The sequence below is a fragment of the Pan troglodytes genome, chromosome 20, assembly GCF_028858775.2.
Source record: "Pan troglodytes isolate AG18354 chromosome 20, NHGRI_mPanTro3-v2.0_pri, whole genome shotgun sequence".
Lineage (NCBI taxonomy): Eukaryota > Metazoa > Chordata > Mammalia > Primates > Hominidae > Pan > Pan troglodytes.
Genome location: NC_072418.2, coordinates 60,919,501 through 60,939,501, shown reverse-complemented (window position 1 = coordinate 60,939,501; position 20,001 = coordinate 60,919,501). Strand labels below are relative to the sequence as shown.

The 20,001-nt window shown below is 43.9% G+C and overlaps 1 protein-coding gene across 3 annotated transcripts in view; it reads left to right on the top strand.

Annotated features, from left to right (window-relative positions):
• Positions 1-20,001, top strand: part of ZNF606 (zinc finger protein 606) — a 25,852-nt gene extending 5,851 nt beyond the window's left edge. For 2 of the 3 annotated variants that reach the window (XM_524432.7, XM_009436566.5), the window contains exons 5-7: positions 8,334-8,460; positions 8,753-8,848; positions 16,773-20,001. In XM_524432.7, the coding sequence (XP_524432.4) occupies positions 8,334-8,460; positions 8,753-8,848; positions 16,773-18,751 (2,202 nt within the window). In that variant the 3' untranslated portion in view covers positions 18,752-20,001. Of the gene's footprint in view, positions 1-8,333; positions 8,461-8,752; positions 8,849-13,151; positions 14,953-16,772 lie in introns of those variants that run through there. The other variant, XM_063802323.1, reaches the window with a different exon arrangement.

Below are 20,001 nucleotides of genomic sequence, written 5' to 3'. Positions count from 1 at the left end.
ATCTGAGACCCAGCTCAGCACCTTTGGTCTCTCCTTCAGACTCTCAAAGGGTTTAAATGTGTGGCTGGTTTGTTAGCAGATTCCATAAAGTGCTTAGAATGCCTAGATAAATGCTTATATGTGTGTACAAAGTGATGTGTGCAAGAATGTTTATGAGAATTTGGGTGAAACACTTTTGCAAGTCATCCTAGGATGTGATTGGAAAATACAAATGCAGCTCATGAGGGTGACCTGTGGACCAGAAGGGTTTGCTCCTCCCTGTAGCAGTACTCTTCTCTCTTTAGCACCCTTTCCCCTCAGCATCAGGCAACAGTGAAACCTGCATTTCCTCTCCTACCCTTGAAGGGTCCCTCTCATCTCCACAGCCTGTGAGACTAGGTTCCTGTCTTCCACCATCTCTTCCTTCTGGCCTTTTGGTTTTGCATTTTCCTTTGCAATTCTAGGCTGAAGGTGTTTACTGTGTCCCCTTACCAGCCATTTATTTATTTTTATTTTTGAGGCAGAGTCTCATTGCGTTGTCCATACTGGAGTGCAGTGGGACGATCTTGGCTTGATACAGCCTCCCCTCCCGGGTTCAAGGGATTCTCATGCCTCAACCTCCCGAGTAGCTGAGATTACAGGTGTGCGCCACCACACTGGCTAATTTTTGTATTTTTAATCGAGACAGGGTTTCACCGTGTTGGTCAGACTGGCCTCAAACTTCTGACCTCAGGTGATTTGCCTGCCTTGCCCTCTCAAAATGCTGGGATTACAGGCGTGAGCCATTGTGCCCAGTCCCCTTACCATCCTTGAGGTGAGGCCTCCATGATTTGTGGGCCCAGACATGGTTACATATTCAGCTGGGGGCAGCTCTTTTTTTCTTCTGTTTTTTAGCCCATGGGGCTTACAGTTTGAAAATGTCCCCTTTTTCATTTCTAAATTTTTTAAAATTTATTTTAGTTTTAATTTTGACACATTTCATAATTACAGAGAAGTATAAAAAGGAAGCAAATGGCATCACCATCAGTGAACAATATTACTGTTTTGTCGTATTTGTTGTTTTTCTTCTTTTACATAGTACTCTTTGTCTTTCCACCATTTCTCAGGCAACCGCTCATGGATTCAGTTTGTACACAGCTAATTCATTTTCATATGCATACATAGATGATAAACTATATAGACATAGACAGTCTTTTTCTTTTTTTTGAGACAGTCACACTGCATTGCCCATACTGGAGTGCAGTGGCATGATCTCAGCTCACTGCAGTCTCCGCCTCCCGGGTTCAAAGGATTCTTGTGCTTCAGCCTCCCAAGTAGCTAGGATTGCAGGCATGTGCCACCAAATCTGGCTAATTTTTGTGTTTTTAGTAGAGGTGGGGTTTTGTCATATTGGGCAGGCTAGTCTCAAACTCCTGTCCTCAGTGATCTGCCTGCCTCAAAGTGCTGGGATTATAGGTGTGAGCCACTGCACCCGGCCCAACAATCTATTTTTTTTCCCAATGATTTTTTCCTATATGTAGTTTTCCTATAGTTTTCTTTTTTCAACTTTGAGGTCCATCCATGTTGATAGATACAGAGAAGTCAGGCTTTTTCCTTTTGCGCTGCCAAGTGTATCCATTAGAGAAGTGCACCTCTGTGTTCACAGTTTCTTTTATGGACAGGTTTATAAGTTCCTCTTTCCCCCATTGTTTTTGCTGCTCCAGTGAAAGCTGTGTGAACATTCCTGTAACTTCACTTTGTGCACGTGTTTATGTAGTTTTTATCTAGGCATACCCCTAGAAGCAGAATTGTACCTGGTTTTAGGTATGTACTTTTTTTTTTTTTTTGAGTCAGAGTCTCACTCTGTTGCCCAGGCTGCAGTGCAGTGGTGCGATCTCAGCTCACTGCAACCTTGCCTCGTGGGTTCAAGTGATTCTCCAGCCTCAGCCTCCCAAGTAGCTGGGAGTACAGGTGCTTGCCACCATGCCCAGCTAATTTTTTTATTTTTAGTAGAGGCGGGGTTTCACCATGTTGGCCAGGATGGTCTCGATGGTCTCCATCTCTTGACCTCGTGATTCACCTGCCTCGGCCTCCCAAAGTGCTGAGATTACAGGCATGAGCCACCATGCCTGGCTAGGTATATACTTTCAATGTTACTAGTGCTGCCACATGTCTCTACAAGGGGGCGAAGCTACTTGTCAGTCTCCCCACTCTGGGAGAAAATACCCATTTTCCTGCATGTTTGTTGACACTTGACATTATCAGGTCTTTTAAATATCTGCTTACCTCAGGACCAGAAAGGTATATTGCATTCCTTTAATGTGCATCTTCTTGATTGCTAGTGAGCTTAAGTACCTTTTGATGTCTTTATTGGCCATCTGTATTTCCTTCTCTCTTTGTTTCTCTTCCCCCATCCCTAGATTTCTAGGGACTGACTTTAATATAGGTATTTCACACGCATTCTGAATCCTAATTCTTTATCACATATCAACTAACTCCTCCCAGTCTGTAGCTTGTCTTAACTGGTGGTGTCTTATCAGTCAGATATTTGAATGTTGGTATGTTTTTGTCAAATGTGTCTATCTTTGTTTATGGCTAGTGTTTCTGTGTGTCTTATTTTAAGAAGTCTTGTGTTATTTAAAAAGTAATAATTCCCTCTTGTCCTTTTCCTTTATGTTCTCTTTCTGGGCTCTTCTGTTAGGTGCTGGACCTCCTGAACAAATTGCCGTGTCTCTGATCTCTTTATATTCCATGTCCTTTTCTTGGTGGGGGTTGGGGGCCTGATGATCATGTTTTCACCACAGCAGAACTCTCCAGGGTCCTGAACTAGTTGCTGTGTCTTCTGTTCTGTTCTTAGTCTGTGAAGGCTTTCCTATTCTCTCAGCCTCTCTCGTAGCATCCTGTCCCACTTTATACTGAAATCACTCTGGTCTGAGAATCTGAAAACAGGAATTAACAGGTCTTTGAAAGTTGAATGTGGCTGTTGTCTGGATTCTCTGGCCTTGTGGCTACTTAGTTCAAGTCGCTTTATCTGTGCATCAGGTGTTTCTCATGTCCAGGAGACGTCTGGTCTGTGTGTGTTTCTCAGGGCAGGGCTGTGAGGCTGGAAGTCCTGTTCTACTGTAGCTGCGTAGATCTGATTCCTGATTGGTGCCTTCCACTCCGCTCTGTGCTCCTGGTGAGGCATGCCCTGGGTTTCGTGGGCCTGCATGGGCCAGGGTCAGCTGGTCAGTTCTGCTTCCGGTTTCATAGATATAGAGCTGTGAGGCCACAGACTCCCTTCTCTTCCCCACCTGGTGGGACTGAAGAGGTCTCCACTCACCTGGGCAGCCTGAGAACCTAGCCGCAGTCTCAAGTCTGAGGAGGCTCCTGGGACTTTTGCCCGTGTATAAGTACATGGCTGCTGGCAGTACTACCCACAGGCACTTGCAAAGCTATGTGAGTGCAGACTTTCACCTGCTCTGTTTTCAGCCTGACTCACTTCTGCCTCTCCTAGAGTCCTCTTGCAGGAAGCACCTGCTTCACCGTGGTGCCTCCTAGTGTGGGGCTGGAATCGCCTCTAGTCTAGTTGGTCAGCCTTACCTTCATCTATCTGTTCTGCCTCTTGGAGGAATGAGTGGAATTCAAGGTGCTGACGCCCCCATTTTTTTTCACTGGCTGGGTTATTTCTTTAACTTTCTTTAAAAAAAAAACCAACTGTTTATTTAGGAGATTTTTGAACCCCAAAGTAGAAGATGAACCCTGTATTAGTTTAGTTTTATGTCTTAGTTTTATCTTGCTATTGTAATAGACTACCACAGACTTTATGGCTTAGAACAACATGAATTTATTCTACTGTTCTGCAGCTCAGAAGTCTAAAATGGATCTGCAGGGCTGTGTTTCTTCTGGAGGCTCAAGGGGAGACTGCTTCCTGACTCATGCCCTGTCCTCCATCTGCAAAGTACATCACTCTGACCCCTGCTTGCGTCATATCTCCTGTGACTCTGACTCCTGCCTCCCTCTCTCACTGATAAGGACTTTGGTGATTACACTGGGCCACCTGGATAATCCAGGGTAATCCCTCTAAAGATTCTTAATTATATCTGTAAAGTTCCTTTTATCATTAAGATAACAGTCACAGGTTCTAGGATTAGGACATGGGCATCTTTTGGGGGGTGTTATTCAGCCTGCTGCAAGCACCCATGTTGACCAGCTTCAGCAGCTGTCAGCTTTCCACTTTCTGCATTTCTTTTCATCTATTCCAACACAACCTTTTTTAAACTGGAGGATTTGAAAGCAAATCTCAGAATTGTATCATTTCACCTGTGAGTGTTTCTGTGTATCTAAGAGATATGTACCCTTAAGGAAGAAACCACAATACCTTTATCATACTCAGCAAATTACCAATAATTCCTCAATGTCACCTGATATCCAGTTCATATTGTTTTCTCTATGTGTCTCTAAAATATGTTTTTACAGTTGTTGGTTTGTTCAAATCAGGATCCAAACAAGGCCCACACACTGCACATACTTCATATGCTGAAGAAACTAGGTCACTGGTCTTGTTGGTTTGCCTGATTTTTGCCTTCATGATGTCATTGAATAAGTTCCTCCATCCCCTCGTCTCCTGTTAGCTAGTATTTGGACTAGAGGCCTGAGTAGATTCATTTGGTATTTTTGATAAGAATACTTCATAGGTGGTGCTGGGTTCTTCATACTGCATTGCATCAGTGGGCACATGGTGTCTGGTTGTCCCATCTTCAGGTATGATGGGTTAGTGGGTGCAGGTATTGTCAGACTGACCCCTCCATTGTAAAGCTCCCTGTCTACCTTTTACCTGCAGCTGAGCAGTCATTGATGGTCATTGCCACTGTCTGCTGTTTTATTAGGGACTGCAGAACTGCTCCAATGATTTCATTCCTCTTGTGTTTATTAGATGTAATTCCTCTATTTTTGAACATATAATGATTCCATTGGGGTCTTGGGAGGGGTGGGAAGTGAATTTGTGGCTTAGTCTACCAGCTGGTCAGCCATTAGGATGTGGGTTTGCACCTTGTTAAGTGTAGGTGAACATTGAAGCCATCTAAGAAGGTGCCACCCCAGGGAGGTTAGGATGTGTAAGACAAGCACAGGGTCAGAGGCACCCTGGGCCATCAGCACAGCTGCCTAGCTAGTTCCCCAGGTGCCATTGCTCTGTGAAAGTGCATCAAGCATAGGTTTTGTGCACTTCTGTGGCCATATTACATTTATTTATTTATTTATTTATTTTGAGACAGAGTTTCACTCTGTCGCCCAGGCTGGAGTGCAATAGTGCGATCTTGGCTCACTGCAACGTTTGCCTCCCGGGTTCAAGAGATTCTCATTCCTCAGCCTCCCGAGTAGCTGGGATTACAGGCATGCACCACCATGCCCAGCTAGTTTTTGTACTTCTAGTAGAGACAGATTTTCATCATCTTGGCCAGGCTGGTATCGAACTCCTGACCTCCCAAAGTGTTGGGATTACAGGCATGAGCCACCACTCCCAACTCCATGTTACATTTAAATAAAAAAACCTTACATTACCATAAAATGTAGAAACAGTAGTCATCAAGCATACTGAGGTCTGGGCAGTCTGTAAGAGGAAAACCAAGAAGTTGTCATTGACCATGGGGGTTGGGGAGTGTTTCATAGAGGGAGGTTGTGGCCAGCACTTCCAAATGCTGCATAGGCCAAGAAGGTAAAGGCAGAAATCAAACTTTGGACTTGGCAATCACAAGACATTGGGGAGATCTTGGTGAGAGCTTGGTAAAAATAAGAATCATATAATTGTTGCTCCAAAATCCTTCAATATATATCAGCAAAAATGATAAATATAAAGAAAAAATTTCCAATACCAAGGAACAGGAAAACAGATAATAAAGGCAGAGGAGGAACTGCACTGGGGTAAGGCTGGAAGACAAGGAAGGAGAGAAGGCGAGGGTGCACTGTACCTTGCAGGAGGAGATTGACTGTCAGAAGCAGTGGGACGAGGGTGCAGGAGACGTCTCTCCAGGGGGGGTGAGGCTGCAGAGGGATGATTCTGTGCCTCTGAGGACATGAGACAGAAGTGGGACAAGGGTGCAGGAGGCGTCTCTACATGGGGTGTGAGGCTGCAGGAGGGATGATTCTGTGTCTTCGAGGTTGTGAGACACAGAGATGAGGTTCAGCCTTGGAAAAGAGGATGGACAGTCCTTGTCATGGGGCACAGTAAGGCTGAGCCTGGGGGGTCTTGAACAGGAGTTGACTTTTCAGGGTATGGTATTTATTGGAGCAGAAGCAGTTCTTTGTTTTAAGCCCATCATGTGAAGGTAGAGGGGAAGCAATTGAGACAGAGTAAAAATGGATACACTGAAAATTCAGCAGGGAGGGCTGGCCCAGATCAGAGACAGCAAACTCAGTTCATAAGCTGTGACTAAGAGGGCCACAGGAAACGCTGTATTTGGGTAGAAGTGATATGATGTAGCTGTGAAGAGGAGGGGCACAGGTCCAGAGGACCCTTGGAGTGGGAGCGGTATACTGCACACGTGTCTGTTCAGCGGGTGTCTTGCGGTTGATTTTTTTTTTTTTGAGACTGGGTTTTGCTCTACTGCCCAGGTTGGAGTGCAGTACTACAATCTCAGCTCCCTGCAGCCTCCACCTCCTGGGCCCAAGCTATCCTCCCACTTCTTCAGCTTTCCAAGTAGCTGGGACTACAGGTGTGCACCACCACACTTGGCCTGAGTTGATTTCTTTTTTTTTTTTTTGAGACGGAGTCTCGCTTTGTCGCCCAGGCTGGATTGCAGTGGTGTGATCTCAGCTCACTGCCGGCTCCGCCTCCTGGGTTTACGCCATTCTTCTGCCTCAGCCTCCCGAGTAGCTGGGACAACAGGTGCCTGCTACCACGCCTGGCTAATTTTTTTGTATTTTTAGTAGAGATGAGGTTTCACCGTGTGTTAGCCAGGATGGTCTCGATCTCCTGACCTTGTGATCCACCTGCCTTGGCCTCCCAAAGTGCTGGGATTACCGGCGTGAGCCACTGCGCCCGGCTCTTTTTTTTTTTTTTTTTTTTTGAGATGGAGTCTCGCTCTGTCGTCCAGGCTGGAGTGCAGTGGCACGATCTCGGCTCACTGCAAGTTCCGCCTCCCTGGTTCAAGCGATTCTCCTGCCTCAGCCTCCCAAGTAGCTGGGATTACAGGCGTGTGCCACCGCGCTGAGCTAATTTTTGTATTTTTAGTAGAGACGGGGTTTCACCATGTTGGCCAGGATGGTCTCATCTCCTGAGCTCGTGATCCGCCCGCCTAGGACTCTCAAAGTGCTGGGATTACAGGTGTGAGTCACTGTGCCTGGCAAGTTGATTTCTTAAAAGGACTCGAAGCTGGGTGCAGTGGCTCATGCCTGTAATCCCAGCATTTTGGGAGGCCAAGGTGGGCGGATCACTTGAGATCAGGAGTTCGAGACCAACCTGGCCAACATGGCAAAACCCTGTCTCTACTAAAAATACAAAAATTAGCCAGGCGTGGTGGTGCACGCCTATTGTCCCAGCTACTCAGGAGGCTGAGGCAGGAGGATCACTTGAACCTGGGAGGCAGAGGTTGTAGTGAGCTGAGATCACACCATGGCATTCCAGCCTGGGCGACAGAGCGAGACTCTGTCTCGATAAAATAATTAAAAAATAATAATAAAAGGACTTGAGGGATGTATTCATTGGAAAAATCAGACTTAGATTACCTTTCCTTTTTCCTTCTCGTTTTCCAGTTAGTTTTCTTGCTTTCATTAAAAAAAAAAAATCAGTTTAGATTGCTTGTAACTAAAGTGCTTTTAATGGCAGCTGTAACTGATTCTCCTTGGCCTGGGCTGCTCTGGGGCATCCTGCTCACCCTTAGCTTCAGTCCTTGGGACAGAGATGAACTGAGAATGGAAACCTCCCCACCATGGCTGGAAATACAACTTGTGAATGTACAGATCACCCTTTCAGGTCCTTTATCTGGGTGTTGGAGCAAAGACTCCATCCTCAAGGTCTCGCTTGTAGCCAGTGCTCATAGCCTGTTGCTGCACTGGTCCAGGCCTTTTTACATGACTGCCTTTCCAGAAGAGGGGTGTTGCCAAGGTGGGGGACATAGCCAGTGTGCTGGAATTTGGCAAGAGTCTTCGAAGAGACCTGCTCAGCTTTGCTGTGGTTATTGTGGGCCCAGGTATCTAATTCCCTAAGAGTATGTACCAAATATGGGGTCTTGGGTGGTTCTCAATGAGACCTGACTCACATTAGTCAGACTCTTGAATAACCAGGAGAATTTCTCTACATCCTGTCTTCTCTCCCCAGGGCTGTCAGCCTCACTCCATCCCTGGAAATATTGGAGGGGGTGGTCACAGGCTGAGAAGGAACATTTGTGTTCTTTTAGGAGCCAGTGACCTTCAAGGACGTGGCCGTGGACTTCACCCAAGAAGAGTGGGGGCAGCTGGACCTTGTTCAGAGGACCCTGTACCGTGATGTGATGCTGGAGACCTATGGTCACCTGCTCTCTGTGGGTAAGGCAGGTGCTGCCCAAGTAAACGAAGCTGTTCCCATGGTAATGCCTTCAGCCGCTCCATGTTTAGAAGCTCATTGCAGGGGCGAGGGTGGTGTCTCAGAAGAGCTGAGATGATCTTGGGCCCTGAGGTTCAGGGATGAAACTCCTAATGCTTAAAGAGCATGGAGTGGGAAGGACCTTGCGTATTCTGCCCAGGTTGAGAAGTCACAGGGAGGAATAGGCAAGAGAAGCTTTCTTTGGCTGTCCTGAAGCCTCATGACATGATTTCCATGCTTTTCCTCCATGCATAGGAAATCAGATTGCCAAGCCTGAGGTCATCTCCCTGTTGGAGCAAGGAGAAGAGCCATGGTCGGTGGAGCAGGCATGTCCTCAACGCACTTGTCCAGGTGAGGGCAGACCCCAGGCTGAACAAGGAACTTCCCCCCAAGCCCTCTTTGTTGAGAAATGGGATAAGGCCATGAAGAGTTACCTTCCTCAGATACATTTAGAATTCCCTCTAAGGAGCTTTCTTCTCTTGCTGCTTTTGATTTAGAGCAAAGAAGCATCACCATCCTAATAAGGTAGCCATTTTCCCTCGCTGTCGGCTCTTGATGGCTCCTGTTTTCTGCGGTCCCTTCCTCTAAGGTTACCTCTTATCCATGTAGCTACTTCAAATATTTTCCTTATTTCCTGTATTGCCAAACTTGTAACCTATAGCTATAGATGCTTATTTCAAAAAAATAGGTTTTTTGGGCTTTTTAGTTTGTTTGTTTTGAGATAGAGTCTTGCTCTGTCGCCCAGGCTGGAGTGCAGTGGTGCGATCTCAGCTCACTGCAACCTCTGCCTCCCGGGTTCAAGCGATTCTCCCACCTCAGCCTCCTGAGTAGCTGGGATTACAGGCACCCGCCACCAAGCCTGGCTAGTTTTTGTATTTTTAGTAGAGACGGGGTTTCACCATGTTGACTGGGCTGGTCTCGAACTCCTGACCTCAAGTGATCCGCCCACCTCGCGCTCCCAAAGTGCTGGGATTACAGGCATGAGCCACCGTTCCTGGCTTGGGCTTTTGTTCTTTCTTACTTAGATCTTCTTGGATACCAAACAAAATAGATTTTTAAAATATAGGTAATGTACAAATATCTGAAAGCTACTTAAAATGTATAAGCTAAAAAAAAAATCTCCTTTATTAAAAAAATTAGCTGGGCTTTATGGTGCATGTCTGTGGTCCTAGCTACTCAGGGGGCTGAGGTGAGGATTGCTTGAGCCTGGGTTGTTGAGGCTGTAGTGAGCTGTGATTTCACCACTGCACTCCAGCCCGAGTGACAGAGCAAGACCCTGTCTGAAAAACACCACCAAAAATAACTCATTTATACTCCCTGCTCTTACTCACATTACTGTTATTCCCCCAAAACACAGATACACAGAGGCATACACACAGGTAACTACTTTTCTTTTACTATAAAATCTTGAGTTATTTTCTTGGTAGTTGCCCTGGGGATTACAGTTAACATCTTTTGAGATAAGGTCTTGCTCTTCTGCCCAGGCTGGAATGCAGCAGCACAATCTTGACTTACTGCAGCCTCTGCATTGCAAGCTTAGGCAGTCCTCCTACCTCAGCCTCCTCGGTAGCTGGGACTACAGCCATGCACCGTCATGCTCAGTTAATTAAAAAAAATTTTTTTTTTGTAGAGACAAGGTCTCACTATATTGCCCAGGCTAGTCTTGAACTCCTGTGCACAAGCAATCCTCCTGCGTTGGCCTCCCAAAGTGCTGAGATTATAGGTGTGAGCCACCACGCCTGGCCCTACAATTAACATCTTAATTTATGACGATGTAGTTTGGATTAATACTAGTGTAATATTAATAGTATACCAAAACTTTGTGTATAGCTCTGCCCACCTCCTTTTATGCTGTTTTGTCACAAATTACATCTTTATACATTGTGTGTTCATGAATATGGATTTATAATTATTGCTTTATGCAGTTGTCTTTTAACAGACTGAAAAAAAGGAGCTAGAAACAAGAATTTTACTTATATTGTCTTTTTATACTTATGTAGCTATCTTTATTGCTGTTTTTTATTTTGAGTTACTGTTGAATGTTCTTTCATTTCAGCCTGAGGAACTCATTTTAGCATTTCCATTTTGTTTTTTGAGATAGAAAAGACACTCTGTTGCCCAGGCTGGAGTGCAGTGGCATGATCTTGGCTCACTGTAGTCTCAACCTTCTAGGCTCAAGTGATCCTCCCATCTCAGCCTCCTGAGTAGCTGGGACTATAGGTGCACACAACCACGCCTCACTATGTTGCCTAGGCTGGTCTTGAACTCCTGAGCTCAAGTGATGCCCCTGCCTCAGCCTCTCGAAGTGCTGGGATTACAGGCGTGAGTCACTATCCCCAGCCAGCATTTCCTGTCGGACAGGTTTGCTAACAGCTAACTGTGGCGTCTCGTTTATCTGGAAATCTCTTGATTTCTCCTTCATTTTTGAAGGATAATTTTACTGGGTATAGAATTCTTGATTGTCATGTTTTTTTGTCTTTCTTTCTGGCCTGAGTCGTTTCTGAGAAACGAGCTGTTAATCTTATTGAAGATCCCTTGTACGTGATGAGTTTCTTCTCTCTGCTTTCAGGATTCTCTCTTCGGCTTTTATTTTATTTTATTTATTTATTTATTGAGACAGAGTCTTGCTCTGTCGCCCAGGCTGGAGTGCAGTGGCGCGATCTTGGCTCACTGCAGCCTCTGCCTCCTGGGTTCAAGCGATTCTCCTGTCTCAGCCTCCTGTGTAGCTAGGATTACAGGGGCCCGCCACCACGCCCAGCTAATTTTTTTTTTTTTTTGTATTTTTAGTAGAGGCAGGTTTCACCATGTTAGCCAGGATGGTCTCAATCTCTTGACCTCGTGATCCACCCACCTCGCCCTCCCAAAGTGCTGGGATTACAGGCGTGAGCCACCACCCCTGGCCCTAGTTTAATTATTATGGGTATGCATGTAGCCTTCTAGGTTGGAGCTTCTCAGAGTCCCTATAGACATCTCATTCCTCAGCTCTTTCATTCTATCTTTTTGACTGGTGTGTTTTGGGCCCCACCTGTTTGCCATCACCTCAGGCAATGGTGACTTTGAAACGTTGCCTGTAAATGCTAGAAAAGTACCTCCTCCCTAGAGGCTTTGTAACACTGTGAGAATTCTCTGTCAGGCAAAATAAAGACCAGCTTTTCCAGTGGAGTCTTCCAGGGAGCCACTAGGCAGGTCTAGTAATGAGTGTTCTTTGCGAATGAGGCTTTGAAAACGCTCCAGCTTTGTTCTGCTCACTGAAGTACCAGAAGTGGGGGGCTGTCATTTTTCCAAGGCTGTTACTGAGCCAGAGATGGGACCGGGGTAAGTTAGAACACCATATAGCTTACTGTTCTTATTAAAATTTACTTTTCTAGAATACATGTTTTCCTGGTTGCTGCAAGGCTTTGGTTAATTTTGTTTTTTTTGTGTTTTTGTTGTTGTTGTTGTTTTTGTTTTTGTTTTGAGATGGAGTCTCGCTCTGTCGCCCAGGCTCAAGTGCAGTGGCGTGATCTCAGCTCACTGCAAGCTCCACCTCCCAGGGTCACGCCATTCTGCTGCCTCAGCCCCCCTAGTAGGTGGGACTACAGGCGCCCGACACCACGCCTGGCTAATTTTTATGTATTTTTAGTAGAGTTGGGGTTTCACCATGTTAGCCAGGATGGTCTCGATCTCCTGACCTCGTGATCCGCCCGCCTCAGCCTCCCAAAGTGCTGGGATTACAGGCATGAGCCACTGTGCCTGGCCTAGGCTTTGGTTAATTTACAGAATTTTGAAAAATTGCCTTCTGACAGTTTTGCCAGTTTTTTAGTTGGTTTTACAGAGTGGTGAAATTTTACATGTCTTTACTTGGCCATTTTCACTGACATTCTGCCTCAGGTAATCACTTTTAGTAATTTCTGTTACATGCATAACAGAGTTTCTTTATGCAGCTACAAGCATGGAGGAATTTGTAGTTATTTTTCATGTTTTCAACAATAGGAGATTATACACATTGTCTTTATCTTATTATTTTTGGCAATGTGCCACAGCCTCTTCTTGAGTCCTGAAGTTGGATTATCTTCCACCCACTCTAATGGAGGGGACTTTTGTGGAGAATCTCGCCAGTTGTTTTCTATTCAGATTGGAAACTTTCCCCTAAGAGCTCATGAATTCCAGGAGCTTTAATTCTTCTACCTTCAGTGCTGCCCATTCTTAGTTACCATCCAGAGCCCTGCAATTCCAGCACCTCTGTCCTTACACTTCTCCCGTTTTACAAAGCATCTCAGCTGTCTCCTTGATCACAGCCGATAGAACCAGTAATCTTGTCTCTACTTTCTAGATGTTCTCCCATCTTCCTGAGGTGCATTTCTGCATGTCCCCTAAGCTGGAGATTGAGAAGTCATCTTGACTTCGAGCTCTTTCCTCTCCAAGAAGTAATCTCTCTTCTAACTCCCAAGATTTTCTTCCTCTGAAATGTTAGTTATGTCATTCAGCTTCCATCATCACTCTCACAGTCCGGCCCCTTTCTCGTAAAATTCCAGCCCAAGTTGATGAGGAAATTCTCACTTGTTATTAGCCACCTCAGGTACTATTTCTAGATTTATATCCCTGAAATCTTTGATTATGAGATCCCTGTCAGTAAACCTACAGTGATTCTAATTGCCTTGTAACAAAACAACTGGATTTCAAAACCTTCTATTTTTTCTATTGTTTCTCTCATTTCCTGAATAGCTCCTGGAGTTTATTCAGCAGGTATCCTTATCTTCCTCCTCACACACTGGTCACGCCATGCATGCCTCTGCTCATGCTGAGTGACTAGTCAGTCTGTACCCAGGTCGTGCTTCAAGGCTGAGCTCATGTTGTTTCTCTTGTGTGAACCATCCTCGATCACTTCAGTTAGTGCTGATGTCCTTTTTTGATCTCCCACCCACTTAGCATGTGTTCTATAACCCCACCATCTCAGAGTGATATTTCTTTTTCTCTTCTTTTTTTTTTTTTTTGAGACGGAGTTTCGCCCTTGTTGCCCAGGCTGGAGTGCAATGGTGTGGTCTTGGCTCACTGCAACCTCCACCTCCCGGATTCAAGCAATTCTCCTGTCTCAGCCTCCCGAGTAGCTGGGATTACAAGCGCCTGCCACTATGCCCGGCTAATTTTTTGTATTTTTTTAGTAGAGACGGGGTTTCACCATGCTGGCCAGGCTGGTCCTGAACTCCTGACCTCAGGTAATCCACCCGCCTCAGCTTCCCAAAGTGCTGGGATTACAGGCGTGAGCTACCGTGCCTGACCTCAGAGTGATATTTCATGTATATTCATCACTGTTTGGTAGGATCTCTCTTCACATAGATTCTGACTTCCAGGGAGACCGTACTTTCTTGCCTTGTCTCTGGTGCTGGAAACTCAGTAGACTACAAGTACTGAGTGAGTATAAAGTTGGACAAGAACTGTTCATTTGGTCTTTCAGTTGGTCTTTCATTTGGTCAGGGAATTGGTCAGCTTCCATTTGTAAAAAGCTTTTACTGGAAGGATTTAAAAATCTATATGAAGATAATTCAGTAACTTTTAAGAGCTGAGCTTGAAATTGATAATAAATGCCAGTTGTTGTGCAGAGTAGAACCTCTGTTATAATGGTCGTGGGGGCCAGGGATGGGGGTTCACATTTGTAATCCCAGTGCTTTGGGACGCCAAGGTGGGAGGATTATTTGAGCCCAGGAATTTGAGACCATCCTGGGCAACATGGCGGGACCCTGTCACTATAAAAAATTTAAAAACATTTAGCCAGGCATGGTTGTGTATACAGGATTCATGCCTGTAGTCCTGTTACTCGGAAGGCTGAGGTGGGAGGATTGCCTGAGCCCAGTAATTTGAGATTACAGTGAGCTATGACGGTACCACTGCACTCCTGCCTGAGTGAGACCCTGTCTCAAAAAAATTAAACAAAAAATAATGGACTTGGGTGGTAAAAGGGGGGGAAATTACATACAGTAAAGAGAAAAAAAGAAGCAGAGAGAGAGGGCAGGGTCTAGTTCTTGTTGGGACCTGCCTGGGGCTTTAGACCCTGTAGCAATCTGGATAATGACTTCCCCCACAAAGATATCTGCATCCTAATCTCCAGAATTTGTGAATGGGGCACCTTGTATGGCAAAAGGGACCTTCAGATGAGAGTAAATTAAGGATCTTGCTGTGGGGAGGTTATCCTGGCTTGTCTGAGTGGATTCTAAATGTACTCACAAGGGTCCTTTTATAAGATTGTGGTGGGAGGGTCAGAGACACGGGAGAGGATATGATGACAGAAGCAGAGGTTGGAGTGATGAGCTTTGCAGATGGAGGAAGGAGCTGCGAGCCAACGAATTGGGGCAGCTTCTAGAAGATGGAAAGGGCAAGGATATGGTGGATTCCTTAGAGCTTCTGGAGGGAGCACAACCCGGCCAATAACTCCATTTTAGCCCAGTGAAAGCCGTTTTGGACTTCTGACTTCCAGAACGGTAAGATCATAAATTTGTATTACCTTAAGTCACTAAATGTGTGGTAATTTGTTACAATAGCAGAAAGAAACTAATATAGCCTCCTTTGGTTGTTAGAGGATTGATACTTAAGCAGTGATAATAGGCAGTTCCTGTGTATTAAACTTGCCAGGAGTTTGGCTGGATTCTGAGTCTCATTAGTCATCAGAAAAGCTCTCTAAGGATAGCAGCAGGGCCATTGTTCACATACAGATTAGCAGACTGTAACTCCTGTGTCTGTTTTTTCACACTATGCTGTCTTCCTAGTCCATCTATCATTGCTCTAAAAATATTCTGTGGTGGATAGAAGTGTAACTTTAGGGGTATCCATAAACTCTGGTGATGTTTGCCCTTTGGGTTGGTGGATCTTGTGTGATTGACTGGATTCTATGACATAGGAAACAAAGCATTTTGTCATAGATAACATCCTGGCTTGAAGCCTCGCTTGGTGATACTCTCTAAACACCCCTCTCCTCCTTTTTTCTGCATTTGTCAAGATATGGGAGTAGAAGGACATTATAACACAGAAGTGAGAGCACTCATGATGTAAACATTACTTGCTAAAGGCCTTGTGTGCTCATCTACCTAACTTTTGTTAAGATGAAAGGCTTTATTTTTTTTTATTTTTTAACCTTAATAACATTCACTGGGTCCTTTTGTCAGGGGTCTTCAAGACCACCTCCAGGTTCACTGATTCACTGATTCACTATGAGGACTTATAGGACTCAAAAGTCATTATACTCAGGATTATGGTGTATTACAGTGAAAGGATACAAAGCAACATCAGCAAAGGAAAAAGGTGCATGAGGTTAGACCAGGTGCAAGCTTCCAGTAGCGTACATGGGGCACACTTAATTCCTCAAGCAAGGAGTTGTGACAACACGTGCGAAATTTCTACTAGGAAACTTGCCTGAGTCTAGGAGTCCAGTGTGTTTATTGAGAGGTTGCTCATCCAGGCACACAGTGCCTGCGTGACTCACTGCCATCGCTGAAACTCCAGACCACCCTGAGGGAAAGCAGGTGATCACTATGAATGACATTGTTTGCACACATATCTAAATAAGTTGGTAAATGTGCTTCAATACCTTGAGCATGCAAAACACTCTTACTAGTTAGAACATTCCAAGATCTTAATTCCTAGGAGTTGGCTAAGGGCCAGTTAGGAAACAGGCTACCTTTGCAAGGTTTGAGCACGTCAGGCCTGCAGAGTTAACTCTTTCTTGCACATTCTTTTTTTTTTTTTTTTGAGACGGAGTATCGCTCTGTCGCTCAGGCTGAAGGGCAGTGGCGCGATCTTGGCTCACTGCAAGCTCTGCCTCCCGTGTTCATGCCATTCTCCTGCCTCAGCCTCCTGAACAGCTGGGACTACAGGCACCCGCCACCACACCTGGCTAATTTTTTGTATTTTTAGTAGAGACAGGGTTTCACTGTGTTAGCCAGGATGGTCTTGATCTCCTGACCTCATGATCCGCTCGCCTCGGCCTCCCAAAGTGCTGGGATTACAGGCGTGAGCCACCTCGTCCGGCCTCTTTCTTGCACATTCTTATCCTGGTCTTCCTTTTCATGGAAAGTACTTTTAAATGGTTTCATTAGTTTTCAGTACACACTTTGTATTCTGGTTAACTGTTGTTTACTTTTCACTATTCTTTTCCCTATTATGATCTTTCTCTGAGTTCTAAGCCTGGACTTGAAAACAAATTTATACTAGTGTTTTTGATAATATGGACAGTAAATCTCACCATTCCCACTTTATTCTAATGTCTTTCTCTAAGCTCTCATAGCTTTTTTTCTGTCTGTTTCAGAATGGGTGAGAAATCTTGAAACCAAAGCATTGATCCCAGCACAGAGCATTTTTGAGGAAGAACAATCCCATGGCATGAAGTTGGAAAGATATATATGGGATGATCCTTGGTTCTCCAGGTTAGAAGTTTTGGGATGTAAAGACCAATTAGAAATGTACCACATGAACCAGAGTACAGCTATGAGGCAGATGGTCTTCATGCAAAAGCAAGTACTATCCCAGAGAAGCTCTGAATTCTGTGGACTTGGGGCAGAGTTTAGCCAGAACTTAAACTTTGTTCCATCTCAGAGAGTTTCTCAGATAGAACATTTCTATAAGCCTGATACACATGCTCAAAGTTGGAGATGTGACTCAGCCATAATGTATGCAGATAAGGTTACCTGTGAAACTAATGATTATGACAAAACTGTTTATCAGTCCATTCAACCTATTTACCCTGCAAGAATACAAACTGGAGATAATCTTTTCAAATGTACTGATGCTGTTAAATCTTTCAATCATGTAATACATTTTGGTGATCATAAAGGAATTCACACAGGAGAAAAACTCTATGAATATAAGGAATGCCATCAAATCTTTAACCGGAGCCCATCATTTAATGAACACCCAAGGCTTCATGTTGGAGAAAACCAGTATAATTACAAAGAATATGAGAATATCTTTTATTTCTCATCCTTTATGGAACATCAAAAAATTGGTACTGTAGAGAAAGCGTATAAATACAATGAATGGGAGAAAGTCTTTGGGTATGACTCTTTCCTTACTCAACATACAAGCACTTACACTGCAGAGAAACCCTATGACTACAATGAATGTGGGACGTCTTTCATCTGGAGCTCTTACCTTATTCAACATAAGAAAACTCATACTGGAGAAAAACCCTATGAATGTGATAAATGTGGAAAAGTTTTTAGGAATCGCTCAGCCCTTACGAAACATGAACGGACTCACACTGGAATAAAACCCTATGAATGTAATAAATGTGGAAAAGCCTTCAGCTGGAATTCTCATCTTATTGTACATAAGAGAATTCATACAGGAGAAAAACCTTATGTTTGTAATGAGTGTGGGAAATCTTTCAACTGGAACTCTCATCTTATTGGACATCAGAGGACTCATACAGGAGAGAAACCTTTTGAATGTACTGAATGTGGGAAATCATTCAGCTGGAGCTCCCATCTTATTGCCCATATGAGAATGCATACTGGAGAGAAACCCTTTAAATGTGATGAATGTGAAAAAGCTTTTAGGGACTACTCAGCCCTTAGTAAACATGAAAGAACTCATTCTGGAGCAAAACCATATAAATGTACTGAATGTGGAAAATCCTTCAGCTGGAGCTCCCATCTTATTGCCCATCAGAGAACTCACACGGGAGAGAAACCGTATAACTGTCAGGAATGTGGCAAAGCATTCAGAGAACGCTCAGCCCTCACTAAACATGAGATAATTCATTCTGGAATTAAGCCCTATGAATGTAATAAATGTGGAAAATCCTGTAGCCAGATGGCTCACCTTGTTAGACATCAAAGGACTCATACTGGAGAAAAACCCTATGAATGCAATAAATGTGGAAAATCCTTCAGTCAGAGCTGTCACCTTGTTGCTCATCGGAGAATTCACACTGGTGAGAAACCCTATAAATGTAATCAGTGTGAAAGATCCTTTAACTGTAGTTCTCACCTCATTGCACACCGGAGAACTCATACTGGAGAGAAACCATACAGGTGTAATGAATGTGGGAAAGCATTTAATGAGAGTTCATCCCTTATTGTACACCTAAGAAACCATACTGGAGAAAAGCCCTACAAATGTAATCATTGTGAAAAAGCATTTTGTAAGAATTCTTCCCTTATTATTCATCAGAGAATGCATAGTGGAGAGAAACGCTTTATATGCAGTGAATGTGGAAAAGCCTTTAGTGGTCACTCAGCCCTACTTCAACACCAGAGAAATCACAGTGAAGAGAAACTGAATTGAATTTATGCGAGTTTTTCGTTTCTTGTACATTTGACAACACATTGAGGAAAACCCTATAAACATAATCAAGAGGGGACATTTTTCATTAAGAGTTCAGTAAGACTTCTCCCACATTATTTACTAGAAAATATCATCTTAGAAGAAACCCCATGAAGGAAAAGAATAGGGAAAAGCTTTCAGCAGTTATTTAGCCCTTACTCAAAATCAGATAATTAACAATGAAGGAAACTCTAAACTCTCCTTATGGTCTACCAGTAATTCATACTTGAGGACCATGACTGTGGGGAATGAGGCATCTTTTAGCAAGAGCTCTCACCAATTGTAGATTGGTGTGAATTGCTAAGGGAAAAACCTTATGCAGAGAAAAGTTTTTGACTGGAAATACACTGTTTTGCATCAAGCTGGAGTACTGGATGGAAAACTCTACAATAACATTTTGTGCATAATTGTAGAAATACAGATTTTGTTGTTATAAGGGGAGGGTCTGGGTGCCCAGGAGTAGAATATGAAGTGCTAAATCTGAATGTAAGAAAAATAATAGTATTGAATGGGGTATTTACTGTTGATTAACCTCCTTAGAGAAAATTAATGAATGAGATGACTAATGGTAGAAAAGTTATTGCCTAGGAGTGTGAGACTGATGTTGCTGGACACAAAGTGATCCTTAGCCCAGTGTGTCAGCGTCCATTGTTACTCATCACTGCATTGTTGGGCAATTAGTTTGTAATTTGTTTTAGGCAATCACTATAAATTATAATTATGGACACTGCATCAGTATACATAACATGAAGGAATAAAAAGGATACAGAATTGTATATACATACTTACTGTAACACATCTAAAAAAATGTATATGGGTAAGGACCTGAAAGATCCATGGAAAAGTTAACCCAGTTAATTTGAGATTTTTAAAAAGTTTTACAAATACATATAACGCTTATGTGCTGGGCTTCCTTTTAAATGCTTTCCAAGCGTTAACTTGTTTAGTCCCCTTTACTCTGAGATAGGTACTGTTACCCCAGTTTTACAAATGGCTAAGCTGAAGCAGAGATGTTGAAGGATCCTACCTAAGGGGCACAGCTAGTAAGGGAGTAGAGCTGAGATTGGCTCCAGAGTTCTTGTTTTCAGCCACCATTTTATGCTGCCTCTCCAGTGATTTTTTTCCCATTTTCTTCAGTGTTTCTATAGCAGAGATTTGATAATAAAAAGAAAATCCTAAACAATGAGAAATAAAGTTACCTGGTTTCTCTG